Source organism: Belonocnema kinseyi, chromosome 7, assembly GCF_010883055.1.
Source record: "Belonocnema kinseyi isolate 2016_QV_RU_SX_M_011 chromosome 7, B_treatae_v1, whole genome shotgun sequence".
Lineage (NCBI taxonomy): Eukaryota > Metazoa > Arthropoda > Insecta > Hymenoptera > Cynipidae > Belonocnema > Belonocnema kinseyi.
Genome location: NC_046663.1, coordinates 133,468,016 through 133,491,259, shown reverse-complemented (window position 1 = coordinate 133,491,259; position 23,244 = coordinate 133,468,016). Strand labels below are relative to the sequence as shown.

The 23,244-nt window shown below is 37.1% G+C and overlaps 1 protein-coding gene across 2 annotated transcripts in view; it reads left to right on the top strand.

Moving 5' to 3' along the window:
- LOC117176008 (mucolipin-3-like) overlaps nucleotides 1-23,244 on the top strand; it is a 203,024-nt gene that overhangs the window by 19,714 nt on the left and 160,066 nt on the right. For both annotated transcript variants that reach the window (XM_033365951.1, XM_033365952.1), the window contains exon 2: nucleotides 9,097-9,300. In XM_033365951.1, coding sequence (XP_033221842.1) covers nucleotides 9,200-9,300 — 101 coding nt within the window. In that variant the 5' untranslated portion in view covers nucleotides 9,097-9,199. The remainder of the gene's footprint in view (nucleotides 1-9,096; nucleotides 9,301-23,244) is intronic.

Sequence of the window (23,244 nt, the reverse complement as noted above, 5' to 3'; positions counted from 1 at the left end):
TATTATTTCGGAAATTTTTATTTTTTATTTCTGTCGGTTCTGGGGGTTTTCATTTTTAAAAATATTAACATTAATGATAGACTGTAAGCCTACAATATAAATAGCAGCGTGATAGGTGCAAGGACAATTTTCACCTGGAAGGTTGGATTTATGATGACGAACGTGAAAATACTTGCCAGGTAAGTCTTACAGGGGTAGGTGAGCGGTGGTGAAACGGCAAAATTTCTCAAAGGTTGCTCCTACAATTGTATGAGATGGCGTTAGAAATAGTACCTGTGCATTGGCAGTTAACTATTTGGAGCAGAAATTACTGTCAGTTAGGGCCAAAATTGCCGATAATTCAGGTAAAATTTTGTCACAGGTAAACTCTTGGAATCCATTGATATGTATTGTTTATGTATAGAGGTAACGATATGCAAAAATGCAGTTAAAGTGGATCAGAAACGACTGTGCCAAGCAACAATAAAGTGCGCGATACACCCGATGAGGTACACTATTGAAAAAGAGTAATATTAAATTCACAGGAAAAATATTCAAACAAAAATTGGACTACTTCCAGACATGCATATTTTCATAAGTATTACATTTTTTGTTATTAATCAAATTAATGCATTTAGAGAAAACATCGATTAAAGAAATACCAGAAGAATAAAAAGAGGTTTTTTTTAAAGCTAGTAATTTTTTCGCAAAATTTTCAAAAGAAAAAGGATACTCCTTTACATGTCTACTCCAACATTAATGGAGAATATTTCATTCAAATATTTATATTTATCAGCTTATATACATTTTCCCGTGCACATACTTTGGTGTGCTATATCTTTAGCAATTTCAACTAAGGTGTTCTCAAAAATAATATATAAATAGTGAAACGCTTGTGTACAAATTTGACGTCAGGTACATTCAAGTAAATTAATGACTTATCCTGCTATGAACAATAATAAACAGAGACACGTTTTCTGCGTCTAATTATACCGGCACACAAAAAGAAAAGTGGTCTGTCCGACAGACTACACTAGCATATCTATATGTTTTTGGCGTCGCTGAATTCGAATCCGGTGTCTAAATAACCAAGTTGGCTCGTATTTTTCTAAAAAACGAAAAAATAAACGTGAAATCGACAAAAACAGCGATTTTTCAGGTATATTTTTGCAAAAAAAAATATATTTTCTCGCCCGGTGGATTTAACCAATATATTTATATGTCTTTTGGGTCTCTGAATTCGAATCAGAGGCCCAAATAACCAATTTGGCTAATACTTTTTCGAAAATCGCAAAAATAGACGTAAAATCGGCGAATACAGCGATTTTTCTTGTATACTTTTGCAACAAAAAAATTTTTTTAAGGGGTGGTGTAAATCAGCATATCCTTATGGTTTTTCGGGTCGCTGAATCCGAATACGGGGTCAAAATAACACATTTGGCTCATATTTGATCGAAAATTCACAAATAGTGGTAAAATCGACGAAATTAGCCGGTTTTCGTCCATATTTTGCACACAAAAAATATTTGTTCCCGGTGGATTTATCCAGCCTATCCTTATGGTTTTGGGGTCACTGATTCTGAATCCGGTGTTCAAATAACCCAGTTGGCTTATATTTTATCGAAAAACGCAAAATTAGACATAAGATCGACGAAAACCTTTAAATCTTTACCTTCCTCGACTGGGATTGTCGTTCACTGTAGATTCCGTTTGCGTCTCACGTTTCGGGGTTTTTAATTTGCGTTAGTCCCCTTGCATGGCAATAGTAGGATTTTTTGTAATTAAGTTTTATTTACTTTTAGCGTTACCCAGGAACAACGACGTGGACGTAGTAAATTCTGTTCCTTTAGGGGTGCTTTATTACAGTGAGTCCCCTTGCCTCTCATACTTCTAGGGTTCTTTTATTTTTTATTTTTCTTTATATCGCTTGTGTCGAACCCTTTTTTTTCTCAAAAGACCTACGTAGTGGGTTTCGCTTTCGTTTGGTACCTTGACGGACTTGATCTCGTTTTAAACTCCAACAGTAGGCAGCCATCATGCTGATATCCCAACATCCCTGATATCGCCTCTCCATCTCTTTTATATCCCGGTGGAAACGTTCGCCTTGCTCTTCACTTAAATTTCCCAGGTTGTCTGGAAACTTATTTATATGCGAATGAAGAAAATGTAGCTTCAAATTCATAAGGCAGCCTAGTTTACCAAAGTTTGTTACCATTTCTGAAACCACATTTTGATAGTCTGGACTTTTCTTATTACCTAAAAAGTTTTTTATAACATTTTTAAAACTAAGCCAGGCATCTTTTTTAGTGCCAGACATTTTTGTAATGAATTCTGGATCCTGCAACATTTTTCTTATCTGCGGTCCATCGAAGATTCCCTCTTTTAATTTTGCTTGGAAAGTTGTGGAAATTGATCTTCCAAACACGCATAGCAATCGCCATCCGTATCAAGCGCCTTGACAAACTGTTTCATAAGACGCAGCTTTACATGAAGGGGTGGAATCATAACTTCTTTTGGGTCAACTAGAGGATCTTCAATTATATTTTTTTGACCTTGCTCAAACGATGTTCTTTTTGGCCATCTTTTTTTCTTGTAATGACGAACGCGATCTCGACTGTCCAGACTATCAAAATGTGGTTTCAGAAATGGTAACAAACTTTGGTAAACTAGGCTGCCTTATGAATTTGAAGCTACATTTTCTTCATTCGCATATAAATAAGTTTCCAGACAACCTGGGAAATTTGAGTGAAGAGCAAGGCGAACGTTTCCACCAGGATATAAAAGAGATGGAGAGGCGATATCAGGGATGTTGGGATATCAGCATGATGGCTGCCTACTGTTGGAGTTTAAAAAGAGATCAAGTCCGTCAAGGTACCAAACGAAAGCGAAACCCACTACGTAGGTCTTTTGAGGACAAAAGGGTTTGATACAAGCGATATATAGAAAAATAAAAGAACCTTATAAGCGTGAGAGGCAAGGGGGCTCACTGTAATAAAGCACCCCAAAGGGAACAGAATTTACTACGTCCACGTCGTTGTTCCTGGGTAACGCTAAAAGTAAATAAAACTTATTTACAAAAAATCCTACTATTGCCATGCAAGGGGACTAACGCAAATTAAAAACCCCGAAACGTGAGACGCAAACGGAATCTACAGTGAACGACAATCCCAGTCGAGGAAGGTAAAGATTTAAAGGTTTTCGTCGATCTTATGTCTAATTTTGCGTTTTTCGATAAAATATAAGCCAACTGGGTTATTTGAACACCGGATTTAGAATCAGTGACCCCAAAAACATAAGGATAGGCTGGATAAATCGACCGGGGATGAAGACATTTTTTGTTTGCATAAATATGCACGAAAAGCCGCTGTTTTCGTCGATTTTACCTCTTTTTTTTGCATTTTTTTCGATTAAATATGAGCCAACTAGGTTATTTTGACCCCGGACTCGGATTAAGCGACCCAAAAGACATATAAAAATGTTGGTTCAGTCCACCGGGCGAGAAAATAAAATTTTTTTTGCAAAAATATACCTGAATAATCGCTGTTTTTGTCGATTTTACGTCTATTTTTTCGTTTTTCAGAAAAATACGAGCCAACTTGGTTATTTGGACACCGGGTTCGAATTCAGTGACCCAAAAAACATAAATATGCTAGTTTAGTCTGTCGGACAGACCACTTTTTTTGGTGTGCCGGTGTTATTGGAGATGCTTGTCAGAAGGCTGAGCATTATTAAAAAATAACGATGGTTTTACTTTGACATTCGTATTATTTATTTTAGTTAAAGTTTATATTTTTTTGTTGAAATATATTAGATCTTTATTACCGTGACGAAGGTTAATTTTACGGATGTGAGTTAGGGTCTTCAGCTTAAGACGATCTTAAGGTACCGCGGCCTGTCTGCTCCCTCGGCGACTTTTTCCATTGTTCAGCGCAGGACTCGGTCTTAAAGCTGGACGGCTCTCGACCAGCAGCTTCTGCATCATGTTACAGGGGACATTTAAATGGAATATAGTGTATGAACTCTATTGTCTCCTTTATCTGTTTATTAATAATTTTGTCACTCAATTTATGGAAAAACTGAAATTTTGTACATAACCATTTTTTACGCTTTAATAACTGATTGGGTCAACTTTATATTGTCTTAAATCAATGTTTAGGGACTCATAGAATACAAATAATTGGTTTATTATTTCATTTATATGATATAAACAAATTTTATGAACAAATTAGCAAATAGTTTCTAGGAACTCTATTTCAATTCGTATTTGTAGAACTTTCTCCTCTAACGTTTAAAATTAAACTAATTGCCAAATGATTTTGTACTCAGGTCAAATGCTAAATTGAGGTCTTAATGAGACATTTCTACTCCCACTTATTCTCACTACTGGTTAGTGTTGCGGAAAATTCCTTAATACTAGACAGTTTCGACAAAAAATTTATTTAAATGCTTGGATTAAAAAATTGATTTTTACTTTTAAAAAAGTAATTTTGAACCAAATAAATGAGTTTTCAACAACATATAATTTTTTTCCAAAAAAGACATATTATAAAAACACTACAAACTATGAAAATAAGCATGCAAATGGTTAAAGCTTCTGTAAATCATAAAAGAAGAAACCCGCGCGTTTCATTGATAATTATACTCCATACATATTTGATTTTGTATAAATATATTTATTATAAATAGTATAAAAATTTCTTCAAGTATCGTTCCTTACTTTTTTCTTTAAGTAACGTACGTTACTGTGCATTGCAGTTACCTAAAAATTGTAACACGGCAATGCGCCTTCGACTCGACCTCCATGGTAGGGCACAACAGTTCATACACTCTATTTTATTTAAATGTACTGCTGTACCATAATGCATAAGGCGCCCGTGGACAGCCACAGCGCTTCGAGATCCAGGCCAGCGCTGAACAATAGAAAAAGGTCGCCGAGGGAGCAGGCAGGCCGCAGTTCCTTGAGATCGTCTTAAGCCGAGTCTTCGTACATTTTTCGTGAGCCAGTGGCGGAACAATTGCACTATGAAAAAGTTGTAGTGAAACTTCTGCTACAAGTGGAGTAACCGTATAAGACTCTACGTCTACGCCATTGATCCAAGAAAAATGTGTGAACACCCCACGTCGCATCCATAAAATTAACTTGCGTCACTGTGCTTAAGATCAAATGCATTTTAACGAAAAAATATATACTTTAACAACAATGAATAATGGAAATGTTAAAGTAAAGCTATTTTATTATTTATTAGTTTTTTAATAATATTCAGCTTTATCACAAACTTCTACGATAATTAGAAGCTAAGAACGTGACTCCGTTTATAATTGTTTATAGCAGAATAAGTTATTATTTTACCTTAAAGTAGCTGATGCCAATTTTTACACAAGACTTACACTGTTGATATACTAATTTTGAGAACACCTGGTTTTGAATTGCTGAATATATACACGTTTTCACGTGTATATACAGATTAGCAGACGAATTTTTCAGTAGAAGCAATTGAAAAGACGGTAAAGTCAAACGCTCAGAGAGTAGGGAACACTCTGGACTTCATTCCCCCCACTTACCACTACATCTTATCTCTCTGTGTTCAGCGAGTCAGATGATCTCTTGACTAACAGGTACACAGAACGGAAATATGTGAAAGTGGTGGGACTGGATAAAAATGAAATTCTTTTCTTTAAATGTAATAGTTATTTAAAAACTATCGATAGCATAAAAAAAAACCTGAAAATCGATTTTTTAAACCTAAGGTTCCTTTCTCCGTAGCGCGTCACAGTTAAATAAAATATTCTTTATTAATGTACACCAGATCCTCACTTTAGGATCCCGCGGTAAAGGAATTCCTAGATTTGCTGGTCCACGCAGTTTCTCAGCTCGCGGGGCCGAGGAAAGGTTGTTAATCATGCGTCACTAATTGCAGAGGAGCGATAAAAGCGTGCAGTCCACTCATCGGATAAGTGTCTCAGTTGCTGGCACATTCGTCAGTTTGCTTTTAATATTAACGAGGTGTCTTGATTTCGGTTGTGTTACGATTTATGAAAATGCTGAAGGAAGATAACAGACAGCGTTTGTTGATTAAAGAGAAATGTGAGCTTTTAGGTCAAGTAAAAGGAATCTATAAACAAGACATTTTACAGAAATATGGTATTTCTGATCCTACATACACGAGAGTGTTATCTCGCAAAGCTGAGTGGAACAATAAGGTTAAAAATTATGTATACCGGGACAAACAATCGTCAAAAGCAGGTTATAGTATCGTTTCAGATGCTGCAAACGTTTAAAGTAAGCAGGAAAAACATTATTTTTTACGTCTAACGGATTGCTGAAATGGTTCATGCGGCCCTTACTGTTTACGTTTGAATGCCCCCGATTTAGGATCAAGGCTATTTGCAGGCTACCCCAGACACTCTTCTCTAACCGGGGGTTTGCTGTACATCTATAAAGGAGTATCTTTTTTCTCTTGCAAGTATACGGAAAAGTGACTTGTTGTAAAACAAACAACAGTTTTTTATTCTTCTAGTAATTCTTTAATCGATGTTTCTCTAAATGTATCAGTTTCATTAAAAAATCTAATACTTATGAAAATATGCATCTCTGGGAGCAGTCCCACTTTTTCTTGAAACTTTTTCCGGTCACATCAATATTTTTAAAAATTTTAAAACTATACCTTATCGGGTGGATCACGCACTATGCCGCGGCCTGGCAGGTGTTTCTGCTCCACTTTTTAATTGCCTTTCTGTATATTGTTACCTGTATGCATAAAAAACAAAACATAGCAGATAATTCCAAGAGTTTACCTGTGACAAAATTCTATCTCAATTACCGGCGACTGGCCTAACTGGCAGCACTTTCTGCTTCAGATAATTAACTACCAATATATATACAGCTATATAAATTTGCTTAGCTTAGTTCAGCTACTCCTATCAGACTTGCCTCGGAAGTAGTTTCACGTTCGTCATCATAATTCGAACCTTTCAGGTGAAAATTTTTCTTGTACTTATCACGTTGCCATGTATGTTGTGGATTTACGGTCTATGAGTTCGCCCAGGAATGGAAGAGCTTTATAAAAGACCTTTGTCATTCCAACCGGTCACGTGGCTTGACATCGTCAAACCTGGTATAATATTTCGCACGAGTAGAACAACCTTTTAAAAATTTCTAGAGCCTTGAGGCGGTTGACCGTATCCCAAAACATTTTTCAACTACTGACATTTTGTAGACTAAGCGATTTCCGACTCAAAATTTCTTTTCTAAACTCACTTTAATTTCCTGTGATCTGCCTTTGTTTTATGTATGTTTTAAAATGCTCTACGAAATCAAAGTGCTTGGCTTTGTTTGCCATTTTTTAAAAATAATGCCTTAAGATTAGCACAGTTTACGTCAAGCCAGTCTTTATTGCTCCTAGCTTTCGAGAACGAAGCCGCTGGATTTACAACACAAATATTAGCATCATGTGCCGTTTCTTTGATCACACGGACTAAGTTTTTACTAAGTTCAATAGCAATAATTTTTCTAGAGATTATTTGCACCAGACTAAGTGAATTATGCTTTTTCAAAAACATTTGCCAGATTATATTTTGCCAACGAATCCCTAACTAATCTACCTTCAAGTAGGATTAGCAAATTCGAATCCATAATATCGGCAAGCTACAGCGAAATTCGGATCTACGCGAAGGTAACATAGACAAATTACTAACTTTACATTAAAAAATTAGCTTCCACAAACATCCATGTGTCCCTTTTTTCAATCAAGAAATTTGAAACGAAAGATTTTTTGATATAGAACGCTAACCCTTATTCAGGGAACCCTCGTGACTCGTAGTCGAACTCTCTTAGTCGAAATTGTAACCCTACATTCTAAACGCTGATTTTAGATAAACCTTCCTATGAGCCTATTTCAAGTTCTCTTTTTATCCTCCTACAGCCTCCCAGTATTTTCCAAGTCCTACTTTAAACCTCCTACAAACTCCCAGTATTCTCAAGCCCACCCTTAAGCCTCCTACAGCTTCCCAGTATTTTCCTAATCCTACTTTAAGTCTCCTACAACCTCCCAGTATTTTTAACGCCTCCTTCAAACCTGCTACAACCATCCAAGTAATTTCAAGGCCTTCTGGAAGCTGGAACTGTGCTTTTCGAGCGGCATAAATGAGCACTGTCGATAGACACTTCCGGCGAATACCCTTGACTGCTTAAGTAAAAATAAACGTTCCATTAAATAAAATTTTTTCAAAAGAAGTCATTGACGAAAAAAAGAGCATGGATAACAAAAATAAGTGCAGAAAAGTTTTAAAATAGACACACGAAAGGGAAGTGGAAAATGCCATAAAAAATTACTGCTTAATTGCTCTAATTTGCAGTAAGTCATCACCAGAAAAACCGCAGTGTAACATAAGCACGCAGACTAGAAAGAAAACTCAATTGGAGCAACTGATGTATGTGCTTCAACCCCAGCAAAAGATTAACAACGTTACGTTGCCAGACCATCTGGTCAGTATCAGGGATGGGAATTAGACGGTCTGATCTAGGTCGGACCAGCGTCAGATGATTTTTCCACATGGGTTATGGTGGGCGGATTCGGAGGAAAGAATGATGCTTTATAGAAACCATTTTATAACAATCCGCTTAAGCTGGCTGATAAGCGCCGATTATAAACGCAGGAGTTGATTTTGTAATCGAAGTACTTATTGCCGCCTTTACCGCTCAACGTTGAAATTAAAGTGCCAACGTTGGAATGAGAACAGCATTTCTTTTAAAGTGTTTAGAACGCTTGACTCAAAACTGGCTGATCAGTTTCAAACTGTAACACTGGGGTATTATTTCGTAATTTAAATATGAGCCATTAACGTTAAGTGTTACATTAAGAGCGGCAGGGTTGGAACGAGAGAATCATTCCTTATAAGGTATTTTAGAGTTTGTGCAAGCATTTTGTTGCATGAACTTTAACGTTAGTATCGAAAAGAATGGGAAAAAATCGGTGTTGTATTCCACTCCGCAGGTGTGGATCAATTTCTTAATTCAAATTTCAAATTCTTTCAATTTCTTTCGATCAATTTCTTATTCTCTTGTTACTTAACCTTGATTACATTTAAACTTAATATGAATAATTCCTTCTTTTTCAGAATAGTCCATTTGATACAGCCCTTTAAACATTCTCTGGATGGAAATCTGTTAACACTTTCCTGGTTGCTTAACATCTATTTCTGCTTACCAATTTTATGAGCAATGGCAGAAAATAATATAATATGTGGCAATTCCTGGAGACAAGTGGCAGAAAGTGAAGACGTAGATACGCGTCAGTTAACTTCAAATAGGATTGAGTCAAGGTTAGTCGCAACAATAACATAGTTGTTCTGGAGACTGATGACGTGATTGATAACTTGAGTTGATAACTTGACTCGAGATTCATAACGTAGAGTTATGGTAGAGTCCACGTCGTCTGATCACGGAAATGTTCGTGTCGGAATGGGATTTGAATTCAATTCAGGATACATGATTGTTTGGTAGTGAGAAAAATTAAGATGAATTAAAAAAATTTAAAATTTTTTTCAAAAATTTGGTGAAAAAAATAAAAATGGAAAACGTATTTCCCAAAAAATGTCCTTTTTTTCAAGAGGAAGGTATAAGTGTGGTATACAAGTCCAGACATTTTTGGTGTGGGTTTGGCACTGGTCTCCGAGAAAAAATTCAAAAATCGCGTCTTCGCGTATGCATTTATGTAGTATTTATTTCTTAAAGAATATGAAAAAAATACTTTCTGACTTTTGAAGAATGCATTCGTTAAAAAATATTCAGATTCATTAAAAAATTCTAGAATCAATGACGCAACTATTTATCACTGTTTTTCTGTAGAAGTGCAGAAGCTTACATTTAATTTTTTTTAAAGGAATGAGTTGATGAAAATTATTTCGTGGAGATTCGCAGTATTTAGTAACTGACTTTAAAATCAATTTTTACCATGTATAGAAAAAAGGGGGTTGCGATTTGGATTAATCAAAATTAATACATAATTTGTTATGTAGTATACAAATTTTATAAACAGTTATCTGTCCCAGCTATTTCTAAGGAAATGCATACAAATTTTAATGTAAACCACCATCATAACGATTATCCCAGGTTCGTGGCATGTAAAACCTAGGGTCTCGGTACAAATTATGGCGACAAACATGCCAAACAAAAAGTATATGACTTAAATTTTCAGAATACCTCGGTAACGTCGTGAGTAGTTAGACGCTTGGAAAAGCGCTTCCTGATTTTTGCGTCTTCATGTTAAACCAGTTCCTTGGTTAATATTGCGAGTGCATTTTCTTTTTTTTTCTGGTGATTTGAAACATAGCCTCCAACGGGTGAGCGCGAAGTATCCCATCGGCGGGCTAGCCTTACCATCATGGTCGGGCGAGCTCTCAGACGTCATCGTTGGATGGCAGCACTGACATCGATCTTAATTTAACCCCCACCCCCAAGTCCAAATGTTATTCGTGCGACTTGCAGCTTCCGAGCGGTGCCCATACGGACAATTGCCCTGCCTGTAATGCTCCATTTCATCAATCGTCCTTTAAAAGGGTCAAGAAGAACGAATTGACTGGTGGGCTTGCGAAACGCTGCGAGAGACCCATTACAAAAGCGGATTTGAGTAATGTTTTCGAACGCTTATTTATCAAGCTGAATAATTCGATTCCGCCGCTCATAGCCAACCAGCTCGCAACGCAGCTTGGAGAAACTACAGCCCGTATCGATGTTGCGCAGCAGGCAATAACTGAAGTTAAAGAACGTATTGCAATTATCGAGGAAAATGCTGTTTCTTCAGCCCACAACCGGACCTCCGCCATACCATATACCATCGGCAACTCACTCATCAGGGAGATACGTGAGAGGGACAAACGTGCACGAAATATAATTGTGTATAGTTTTCCCGAGGCAGGTAACAAGCTGATTTCAACTCTCTAAGTAAAGTCCTCCAAAAAAGTCTCAGACTTTCCTAGCTGTCTCTCTATATCGAGAATTGGCGATGCATCAAAGGGGCCACATCCGCATCGTGCAATATTTAGCACTGAAAAGGATGCCCTGCATATTTCAAAATTCAGATTGATAGTGATCGCACATTTGAATAACGGAGATATCTGCACGAACTGAGGGATGAATTGAGTAGACGCATTGAAGGAGGAGAAAATCACATTACAATTAGGTACTTCTACGGTGTTCCCTGTATAGTCACGAAGAAACAAAAAAACATTTTTATTTTAACGGAAACCTGGCTTTCCAGCAAATTTCAGTATGTTAACCTTGGATTCAATGGATTCACTTTATATCGTTATGATCGTTCTTCGGCAACTAGCTCGTCAGAGAGAGGGGGAGGAGTTCTCATCGCTATTCGTCAGACTCTACCCTCAACTTAATACAATTGATTGGCAACATACTTTTCGCGGTCTAAATATTACTGAGCCTGTAAGTGTTTTTTATAGTATTTTGTATGATACGTGCGACAGACATGTTCCTTAATTCAAACCGTATAATAAGAAATATCCACCCTGGTTTGACGCTCAATTAAAGCATCTTATCTTCCAAAAGAAAATTGCTCATCAGGAATTCAAACGCACTAGAAGATCATCAGCTTATGATAGGTTCTCGTCATTTCGCACTAAGTGCAAAGCTCACTATCATGAATGTTTTGTAAATTACCATAACATTGTAGAAAATTCACTAGCTCAAAATGTGAAGAACTTTTGGAACTATGTACATAAACTGCGCAATACGAATGAACTACATGAAACCCTTTATAACGATGATGAGGCAGCGTCAACTAACCAAGAAATTGCTGATATTTTTGCGTAAAAATTCAAGTCTGTCTATCATTTGCCGGTTGAGCTACGTATTGATAATACTACTGCTAATCTGATTGAAGAACCAGTTGATTTCCATAGCCTTCAGCTACATCAATTGGATATTTTTACCGACCTGGAAAGTCTTAATTTGAACAAAGGTTCTGGCCCGGATGGACTCCCTAATTTATTTCTTCATCTGTGCCGGTATGCTCTTGACTGTTCCATTGCACTTACTTTTCAACTTATCCTTATCTTCAGGGAATATCCAAACTGCTTGGAAAGAAAATAAAATAATTAAAATTTTTAAGAATGTAGTCAAGTCAAATGTATTAAACTATAGGCCTATTTCAATATTGAATTCTATACCTAAAATATTTGAGAAATTTGTTAATAAATATCTATCATTCAAATTTAAAAGCTTAATTGATGAACAACAGCATGCATTTCTTCCTGGTAATTCAATTATTACAAATTTGTCGATCGTTCATAGCTATATCTCAGAGGCTGTAGATGCAAATCACCAAGTTGATGTAGTCTATTCTGATTTTTCCAAGGCCTTTGATAGAGTTAATCATGAGTTGCTTATACAAAAATTAAAATATGGCCTCTCTGGGTCGATTCTTAATTGGATAGAAAGCTACTTAACCAACCTTGATGTCGCTATTAAATTTCAACAGGATTTAAATGAGGTCAGGAGGTTACTGATTTCAGAATTACGTTCGAATCATAGCCCAATTTTTCTAAACACCTAATTGCACTAATAAGGCGTATCAAATCTTAGGTTTTATAAACAGGAATTCCACTCATTTTACTGATCCAAACACATATAGGTATCTATATATTTCTTTGGTACGGCCTCTTCTTGAATTCGGCTCCGTTATTTGGTCACCTTCTACTAATTCTAGCTCCTATAATCTTGAAAAAGTACAACACAGATTTCTTAGACAATGGGCTGTAAGGGCTGGGACACCTATTGATACATTTTGCCACAATTATTTATTCTTTGAATTATTATCTAACATCCCCTCTCTTGCTCTCCGACGGACCTACCTAGATCTGCAGTGGTGTTGTTAATATCAGCTGCGTTTGCTTTATTTCGAATAGTTTATTGTTACATGATACTGATGGATTTTCTTTTTTTCGAAATTAGTTTGTTTTATCATTGTCTCTACTTTTTTAAGTATGGCGCCAAGCGCAATACTTAACAAGCTCGCACTGCTGTTGCCATTAGCACGAGCGGCTCGTGTGAATTCACAAACGGAAAGTGTGTTGGCAACTGTGGCTAGTGCTACGAAAAAAATATTTATTTTAACATTAACCGATTGCGCCAGAGTTTCTCTTTATAGCGGATACAAATTCCAAGGGTTAACTCCGAACCATGATTAGCATATAAAATGAGGTTCAGTGTACTCAGCATGGCCCCACTGAATTTCTAGACACATTTTAGTTTCCAAATATTATTAAGAACAAGGAATGCCAGGAGAAAAGTAAGAGTGATAACGCCTACATCAAACCTTATAAGCCCAGAGTCTCTAGCGTTACAACGCGTATCCGGCTGAAAAGTAGACTCATTCAAGAAAAATTTGTGTGAACGTAACTCTCTTTCTCTCTTCTCTTTTTTTCTTATCTTCTCTTTGCAGGACTTTGATTTAAAAATTGAAGGCCCGGATAGAATAACGGCTTGAACGCGCGAGCCGGGCGGACTGGCCCTTGAAAGTATGCAATCGCCGCTGAGCGCAGTGCGTGACTCATACAATTTTCCCTGCAAAAATAAATTACCCATTTTTTTCAAACGGTTTGTTATTAAGTTTAAATAAAACCAGTCAAGACGTAGAACATTGATTTTAATCAGTTTATCGTATATATAAGGGTATTTAATGCATTGTTTTGATGATACACTAACCTCATTCCGAACTTTTTTGGCAATTTTAGTCCCCCACGCTTTTTCATCTCGAGAAAGTCTACGTCCTTTTTCTATATTTTCTTTAGACATTTCCACTTTCAGCAACAAAATATTGAAACACTAATTTTGTAAAGCAATCACCGCTTTTATTTACTTTCCAATTTACTATAATCGTTTCTATGTTCGTATTTGTATATTTGTACTGATGAAACGTAAAGAAAACAAAAAACTACAATAACCCAAACGAAGCCGGTACTATAACTCTCCATATTTTTGAAAATACGGTATGGAAATTCTTGCTACCTTGCAGACGTATACTTTGAATCATTATGTACAACTTTCTCGCTGGAAGTTTGTTGCAAGAATGATATTTGTTAATGTTTTTTAATTCGAAAAGCTTGCTCCGCGCTCAGCGGCGATTGCATAATTTCAGGGGCTAGTCCGCCCGGCTCGCGCGCTCAAGTCGTTATTCTATCCGGGCCTTCAATTATACAATTCAACTTCTTTTTCTTATTAAGGGGGTCGTCTACGTATGCGCCAAAATTTTAAGCCTATATTTCAGAACGTTTTGAAAAAAAATTACACATGATAATTAAGAATGTTTATTTTGCCTCTTATTAACATATCCTGAGAATAACAAAAAATTGTCAATACAAATTTTTTTTCAACAATTGCGACCTTGGAGTATCCTTTCGAAAATTTTCAAATTAAAAAAAATAGACTGTTTAATAAAAAAAATATTTTTGACAGTTTTTTTTTCAGTTATAAAAGGCTGTTAAAATGTATTAAATTTTTTTAAAATAAAGCTCATGTCTACACTTAGCGACATGTCTGCCGAGTAATTTCACATAAGAAATTCTCCGAAATTCCAACTCGCCTAAACATATATTTCGGGGTCGCGTTTCGCCACTTGCTCCTCTCTTTGCTGAATCCTGGCCCTTTTCGCTGCGTCACTGACCCTCCTCTCCGTACGGTAGATGCGTTACTCGGCCAGTCTAGTAGCGCACGCCACTGATTCTGGCCCCTCGGTGATTCCCATGACGTTCATTGTCTTCAGTATCGATGTATATCCCTCGTTGAAAATCATCACAGCAAGATGAGTTGCAGTTTCGATCACCTCTTTCCCCGAATGCGGTTGGTTCGGCGCTAAGATCCAGATGCAACTATTGACGGACTCGTTCCTGTTTGGGGTGTGTGCGCCCAGACACGTCGAATTTAGTGAAATCGCCCATCAGTTTGTCTGTAAGTTTTGCCCTTTCCCTTGCCTCCAATACCCTTGTTCGTTTAGTAGGTTTCTCAGTCTGGTCCCGATTCGTTTTTCTACGTGACCAACTAATTCTTTCTTTTCTATGAATATTTTATCACCATACGGTTTACTAGACAGTATTCCCTCGAAATTTTTACTGTCTCCGTCGTGGTTAATAGAACAGGTTTTCTGGTGTTCTTCATACCAAATATTTTATTCTTCATTGCCTTCATCTCGCAAACCTTTCTTGCTACTGCACATTTGGCATAAACTAATTCTTTTCTTTCATCGACAACTATTACTAACACGGTACCGTGTACGGCAGATGCCGCGTTACTAATGTTTTCAAGGCACACGTAATATGCACTTTTCGCTATTGCACTACAAATGTCCATTAGCCTGCAAAATTTATTGATACCGTCAAGTCCGATACCAAGTAAACGAAACACTAACACTGACCGCTGGTCAATTTCATAAGCATTATTAATTTTCGGACTCGAATTCACTGATTTGTGTTCGCGCTTGTTGCGCTGCATGAGGAGTGCAAATCCTAAACCTCGTTTTTCTATTTGGTGAAACTTGATTTCCCCGTGGCACTTTTTGCAATCAAGGTTTTGGGATAACTCCGAAAAAACCGAGAGAAATTCGATAATGCAGTACGCGAAGCCTAAAGCTGTTGCATGTTGTATTGATCGTTTTTCTCTGATTTTTTTCGTCGACATACTCGCGTAAGAAGTCTTCGTCTTCGCTGAAAAAGGGTTGGAAGACTGTCTTTTTTTATACGACCGACAAGGCGACTCTAACCCTTTGTTCGCGATCCCTAATTATCCATTTTCCGTAAAACTTTTCGAAAAACGATTCCGTAACTTCGCGATGATCGAGATGATTTCGTCTTGAAATGCGGTTTAAGAGTGAAATCACCTGACAATACAGTCCTAGAAAGACACATCGATACGAACGCACTCGGAAAACACTACAAAATTGCCATTCATGCCGGAAAAAAGATCGATTTTTTGATATGAATGACGCACATTTCTAAGGACTTCTAGATTAGTAGGAGATCCCCTTCAATTGCCCAAAATTGTTCAATATATATTTCTTTTAAATGAGGAGGCTCGATTTGGGAGGTTTTTGGCATAATTTATTTTTGTTTCAAAAAATTTGACTATTTTTTTGTATCTACTAACAATAATAAGTCGATTCTTCTCTAAACGGGCCATCCTCGCCCGTGCCCCCCCCCCCCCCCCCCCCCCCCCCCCCCCCCCCCCCCCCCGCCAAACCCTGAAATACTGAAAATGCCATCACTTTTTAACAGCATTTTTGGAGAACATTAACTACTACGTTTACACTTATTTACCACGTTTTGCCTTTTGACCCCCTTCTTTAGATGAGTAAAGAGGCGGATGTTACTATTTATAGTGTGCGGAGTATATTAATGTAAAATATCTAAGCTTGATCAGCAGAATTGACCAGGATACCCTAGGGTTTTTGAGGTCGCTGATTGCTAACCTGAGGTTCGTTAAATTCTATCACATCAGGTTCAAAATCATTTTAAGGTTAAATTAAAAAAATTCGATAAAGAAATCCAGAAAAATAGATATATAGGTTTTTGGTGTTTATGAATCCAAATTCGGGTGTTGTTTAACCGCTTGATGTCAATCAGAGGTAATTTCAAGGTTAACTCAATAGTATTTTAGGGTTAAACTGAAACAAATGCCACTTAATGAATTTTAATTACTGTATATGTGAAGTTCTGCAAGGAGGGGGCCTTAGGGTTAAAAAATCGATATTCAATTTTGAATATCAATAGTTTCAAAATCGCTCTTTCATATTAAAAAAGAATTAAATTTTTATTTGCAACATTGGATTTGTTATCGAGCTGTAAAGTGAAGAGTGAATCGCTTATTCCGACGCATGCGGTCGGCCCGAGAAATCCAGTCCCACCACTTTATACACATCTTTCTGTTCTGCGTCTATGGGACTCAAGAGCTCTTCTGACTGGCTGAACGCGGAGCGAGAAGATGCAGTCGTAAGTGGAGGGGATGAATTCCGGAGATTTTTTCCCACTGATACATATACACTGGATACGAGATAGCCCTGTATCAGCCACAGGGAGATTGAAGCAAATTGAAAGAGAGTTTTGACATTTAGCGCCCTCCATGGTCATCCAGAGAAGTAAGTGAAATGAGCGCGAAATTCGAAATGTGTAGTTTATGAGAAGCAAAACAAGGAGCATATTTTATTAGAATATTCATTAGAAGAATATAAATAAAATAAATATATTCTTTTACCATCTTTAAAGTATATACGTATAGTATATAAGAATGGTGGAAATTTATGAAAAAATGCCTGAATGAAAGGAATCAAATGAATTGAAATAATTATGGTGGGACTATTATTTCGTTGAAAATGTAACAATTTAAAAAAAATCATTCTTTTTGATTGAAAATTTGTCTTAGACGTTAGAATATTAACCTTCTTGATTACGAATTATTCTTTTTTATTTAAAATTCATTTTTGCGTTTAATAATTTACATATGAGGTTGACAATTCCTTTAAAAAATTCAAAATCTTTGTTGAAGTTTCATCTGTTTTGTGAAACAACTGCTGTTGTTTGTGCAAAAATAATCTCTTTGGTTGAAAATTGATGTCCTGAACGAAAATTGAACAACTTTAAATCGATATTTATATGTTCTACATAAACTTTTATCTTTTTCGACAGACATTTATTGTAGGTTAGGTTTATAGTAGATGGAGAATTTCTTTAGAAATTCAAATATTTGGTTGACATTTCATGTATTTTGTGAAAAATTTTTGTTTCTCGGTGCGAAAAATTGATCTCTTCGGCGGAAAAATTCAGAAATGTAAATTCGTTTCTACTCACGTATCTCTTCCAGATTATCTGCAGTTTCACCATAATTGACAACACTCGGTTCGGGTACATTTTCAACAAATGAAAAAGGCTGAAGTACATTGTGCACATTATCTTAAAACAGATGAAATAAATAGAAGCATGAAGATACAAGTGGGGCCCTTCTGTAAAGTTATTTGACAAAGTTATACCTCTATTATTTAGTGAATTTTCGCTAATGGAAAGGTTTATATACAGGGTTTTTTTTCAAAAAGTCCCGGGACGGTTGAATATTTCCTCAGGTATAATATTTTTCAAAAGAGTGAAGATGACCTTCATTTTGACCTCGAAGTTGACCTTCATGGCTTTTTGAAGGTCAACTTTGTTTTTTTAAATGGAAACCCCCTTTTTTACATCTGCAATCGATAGAGCGGAAAATTCTACGTTCAGGTACGTACCAAAGTCATAGGTCAATTGTAACTTTTTAAGGTCAGTTAGAGGTTATTTGAAATTAACAAAGTTTTCCAAGAGGTCAGTATAATTCCTCAAGTAAATTTCAACGAGAAATTCATTGGTGAGCTCTGTATTGATCTTGATGATGATCTTCAAGTTTTTTTCACGGTTTTTTCCAAGCAGCTTACGTTTACGTTTAGCATTGCCCAGGAACAACGACGTGGACGTAGTAAATTCTGTTCCCCTTAGAGTGCTTGATTAGTGTGAGTGTCCTTGTCTCTCACGCTTCAGTGAAGATGTTCGAACTGAAAACCTTGAGCTTCTTGGCAAAAAGCTATGCGGATTGTAATAATGAGTTACAGCATTACGAATCATATCCCTGTCAATCAAAGTAGCCTGTTGCAGAATCCGATACTGCAATTAGTCTAAACTTTGCGGTTGCATTGAGTATACTTTGCTCTTTAAATAACCCCAAAGAAAATAGCCGAGAGGCGTCAGGTCAGGAGATATAGCAGGCCACTTGATTTCACCCCTTCCTCTAATCCACCTTTGAGAGAACTGAGTATCCAAATATGCTCGAACCTCCCTACCGTAATGAGCCGCTGCTCCGTCCTGCTGTAACCAAATATTTTGAAATATATCGCCTGTAATCTCTCTTATTCTTGGTACAATTTGGTTTCTAAGAAACTCTTCATATGCACGGGCATTAAGATTATCATCGCTGAAGAAAGGGCCTATCAATGTATCATTCAAGATACCGGCCCAAACATTAATCTTTTGTGGATATTGTGTGTGACTCTCCAACATCCAATCAGGATTTGTGACAGACCAATATCTACAATTTTGCCTGTTAACTTTACCTTTTAAAATGAAAGTAGATTCATCTGAAAATACTGTATTGCACAAGAAAAGAGGATCTCTATTAATTTTGTCCATCATAATTTCACAAAATTCAACCCGACGATCAGGATCGTCTTCATTGAGTTCTTGTACCAGATGAACTTTGTAAGGATGGAAATTAATGCTTTTTAAAATATTTCGCACTGTCTCAGGTGCAACGTCACGCTCATCACTAGCTCGACGTAAACTTAGGTGTGGGTTTTCAACAAATGCTTGGGCTATGTCCATCTGCATTTTCTCAGATCCTGCAGATTTTGGCCGACCAGTTCTCTGAAGGTCCTTGATAGATCCAGGATTCATAAAGCGCCTTACAGTTCTTTCAATTGTTAATTTTGAGACAGGATTTAACCCTTCTCCATTACGAAAAGTGCGATTAAAAAGCCAACGAACTTGATCATAAGATCGAACTCGATCTCCCCAACCACGCATCATTAATACAGATACCCTCTCTCGTTCCGAAAGTTTAGCACAGAACAGAACTCTCGCCAGAACACCTGGAACTTTTAATGAAAAATTTCTTTATGGTTTTACAATGTTCAAGACGCTATAACCAAGATCAATACAGAGCTCACCAATGAGTTTCTCGTTGAAATTTACTTCTGGAATTACACTGACCATTGAATTCCTCTTTGAAATTTACTTCAGGAATGACCTTCACTTTTTTGAAAAATATTTTACCTGAGGAAATATCCAATCGTCTCTCTCCTTCACATCGACACATGGAAGGAAATCATTGCCTATCTTGCTTCTTCACATCTATATATATAGAAACAAGGAAGTCGTTCTTAGGGTTGACGATTCTCATTCTATATTACAGCGATGCCTGTCAAATTCTTCCGGCTTGTTTTATCATATCAGGTAAACTTCAGAAAGTTGTCAACATTCTCGACAGCAATATCTGTAAATTCGTTACATTTTTATTTTTTGTCGATTTTCTCATACATCTTAAAATTGCTTGATTCTCACTTAGATTTGCTCGTAAATTATATTCCGTTGCTCGTATTCTAATTTTTCTATCGTAAAGTACATTCCATTTTGTGGTCTTGTTATTTACCAAAGCAGAAAGTAGGTTTCATTCTATATTTGAATTTGCATTTCAAATGAAAGTAAATGGCAGCGTGCCCAGAGGTAGACCGCGGAAAGAATGGTAAGAGTGTGTGAATGAGACCCTAGTTAGAAGAGACATAAGAAGTCACAGAAATACGAGAGCCTGCTTGAAAAAATGCATGGACATAAAAGAAGCTAGAGAAATATGCCAGGACAGGAAAGTATGGCGGCAAATACTTAATAAAAAGAGTGTCAGTATAGTGAATGATGCCTGAAACAAAAGACCTTGGCCACTATGGACCCAAGTGGGGAACCTTACATAACGACTTCATGAGTTAACATATAATAACACGAGAATTCTGGATCAATCTGAAAATTCTCTATCCCTTCCACACACTACTCCTTTCCCCTACCGAGTGAGTCACGGCTACCCCGAAAGGGAAATGGCTTTATGGTGTAATAAGAATAATAATAATTCGGTGGCCTCGGTGGCTCAGTTGGTTAGACACTCGGACTTCGCCTCAGAGGTCCGGGGGTCGATCCCTGAGCCGGTACCTCTGGAAATTTTTCAATGTACTTTTACCGAGGTTCTAATGGTTCGCAACCCACCTTAAGCTGTAGGTCCCTCCTTCATCGTGTACTTGACTGCAACCCAGTCCGTCAATGATGGGGTAAAACCAGGCTTTGTCCAATATGTCTAGACAGACTGCTCTCATCAGATCACTTGATTGCATTATAAAAATGCTTCCGTGACTGATGATATTTACCGGGACAGCCCCGTGCAAAAATCATCAAATAAAACTCCATCTCTAACCAAAAATGCCTTCGACATGTTGGGCAGTATAAGCCTGTTACAACATTTCAACACTGAAATGTTTTTTATAATAATATTCCACTACTGCGCCTCTCAGATAATAAAAACTTATTGTTTTCGAAATAGAAAAGTGACTCCGCAAAAAGTCACCTCATACCTCATTCTCTGGTAATATTTACTCGAAATTCTATTCAATTCAGGACAGATATTTAAAGTGGAGAAGAACCATTATAAACCTACTTTAGCTACTGTTAGCGGTACCCGGGAAAAATAACGTGCACATAGTAATTGTCTGTTCCCATTGTGGTAGTTATTTTGTGAGTCCCCTGGCCGATATGACAAGTATGCATCAGACGAGCCAGGTGACGTCACAACTTATAATACCTAATACAACTTTTAGAAGTGGATGTTGTTCAACATCTTACTTTTATATCAAATTTATTTATATTTAATAGGAAACACTTTCGAAAACACTGACGGAATTTTTTGTTAAAGTAGTTTGTTCACTTTCAGAATAGACAATTCCATTCGAATTTAAAACTTTCGACGTAATTTCGATAAAGCTTATTCTTCTTTTGAGGAAGACTTTAGAGCATAGACTATCCTGTGTCTAATCACGAACTACAAACTTGTATTATGCGCTTAGTCCGCACAAATGACTGGCTAAACCAGTGATGGGAGAACGCTGATATCTCTGGCATTCGTAGTAGTAATTCCTGTGTATTTTTAAGTTGTTGTTGCATAACTACCAAAAAAAACGCAGAACGGCACGTGTAGACCAATAGGAATTGATCATTCATTCTAACGCAGAATTAATATACAGAATGCCAAATCACTTGTCTCTTTTAAATGTATAAATAGAAAATACTTTGAGGATTGATGAAAAGAACTTTAAAAAAACCTCAAACAACTTTTCCCACTAAAATTCCCAATTAAAACTCTAGAAAACCCGAAATCTAGTGTGATAATTCCTGATCTGGCAACACTGCTCGGAGGTTTTCGTGGGTGCGATCCGGCCATCCTTTCGTGCAGTGGTCCGTACCGAGTTCTATTTAGGAGAAACGGTAGATTCCACCTAGCACCTAAATGACTGTAGCTACATCTATAAAAAAATCGGAAATACAACCAAGTATCCCCTGGCTAATATAATTACAAACTCATACCCGAAAATTGGTAGTATTCCGTTGGTAACATTTTTGTCCTGTTATAGGGAGAAACTTAGAAACGAGAGAGACAGATAATCTCCAACTATTTTTATTGCACCCTCGCGTTTAGTTTTAGTTACTATTACTCGGCTTACCTGCTCAGCTGTAGGGAAATATGAACAATTGACAAATATTTCATCTATATATGCAATCCGCGTGAGAAATAATGAATTGGCATTCCATAAAAAATCTGCCCGCTACGTGGGCACATTCTCATTGCGCGCGGTGCGCGCAAGTTTGAGCGCGCCTACGGCGCGCGACTGTTGGGTCTCGCACTCCGCGTTTGATGATGGATTTATCTCGCGCTACGCGCTCGGTCTTTATGTTTTCGCACCCTCTTGCGCAAACCTTTCGAAATTAAGACTCAAAACATCCACCACTGTAATTTTGTGATTTTCAATTCTCTTTCGTTAAAAGAGCTTAGCTCAAGAATTTGGGCGCACCTTCGGAACGCGACTGATAGTAATTACACTCCGCGCTCGGTCTTTGCCTTTCTCCCGCATTCGTACACAGACCTTTTGAAATCAAAGGTCAACAGACCGACAACTGTAATTATGTGATTGTAAACTCTCTTTTGTTAAAGCTCTTTCGGCTTTAACGAACACATTCTCATCACGTAGCTCGTGCTCCACACTCGATTTTGTTCATCATGCCAACTTTTCTATACAGGGTCTTTCAAAACGTTCGCATGCGAGTTATATCACTGCATTAAGCGAAAAAAATCGATTAAAAATCACCAAACAATCACATGTCTATAACGCATAGATTAATCGCAAATTAACAATAAGGTTTAGCCAATCAAAGCTTGTGGAACGTTTAAGTTCCTCCCTTTTGGCAAAAGGGAATGGAAAAGGAGGAGTTTTGCGTCCATGTGTTACAAAAAATATAAAAAAAAAAGTATCAATTTCAACAACAAACATAACCCGTCCTGGTCTACTGAGCTCTGTCTTGAAGGACAATAGGGCAATCGAAGGGATTATCTCCGAAAGCGTAGAGCGAGCCGTGGCTAGAGCGAAACATGTGTTGGGC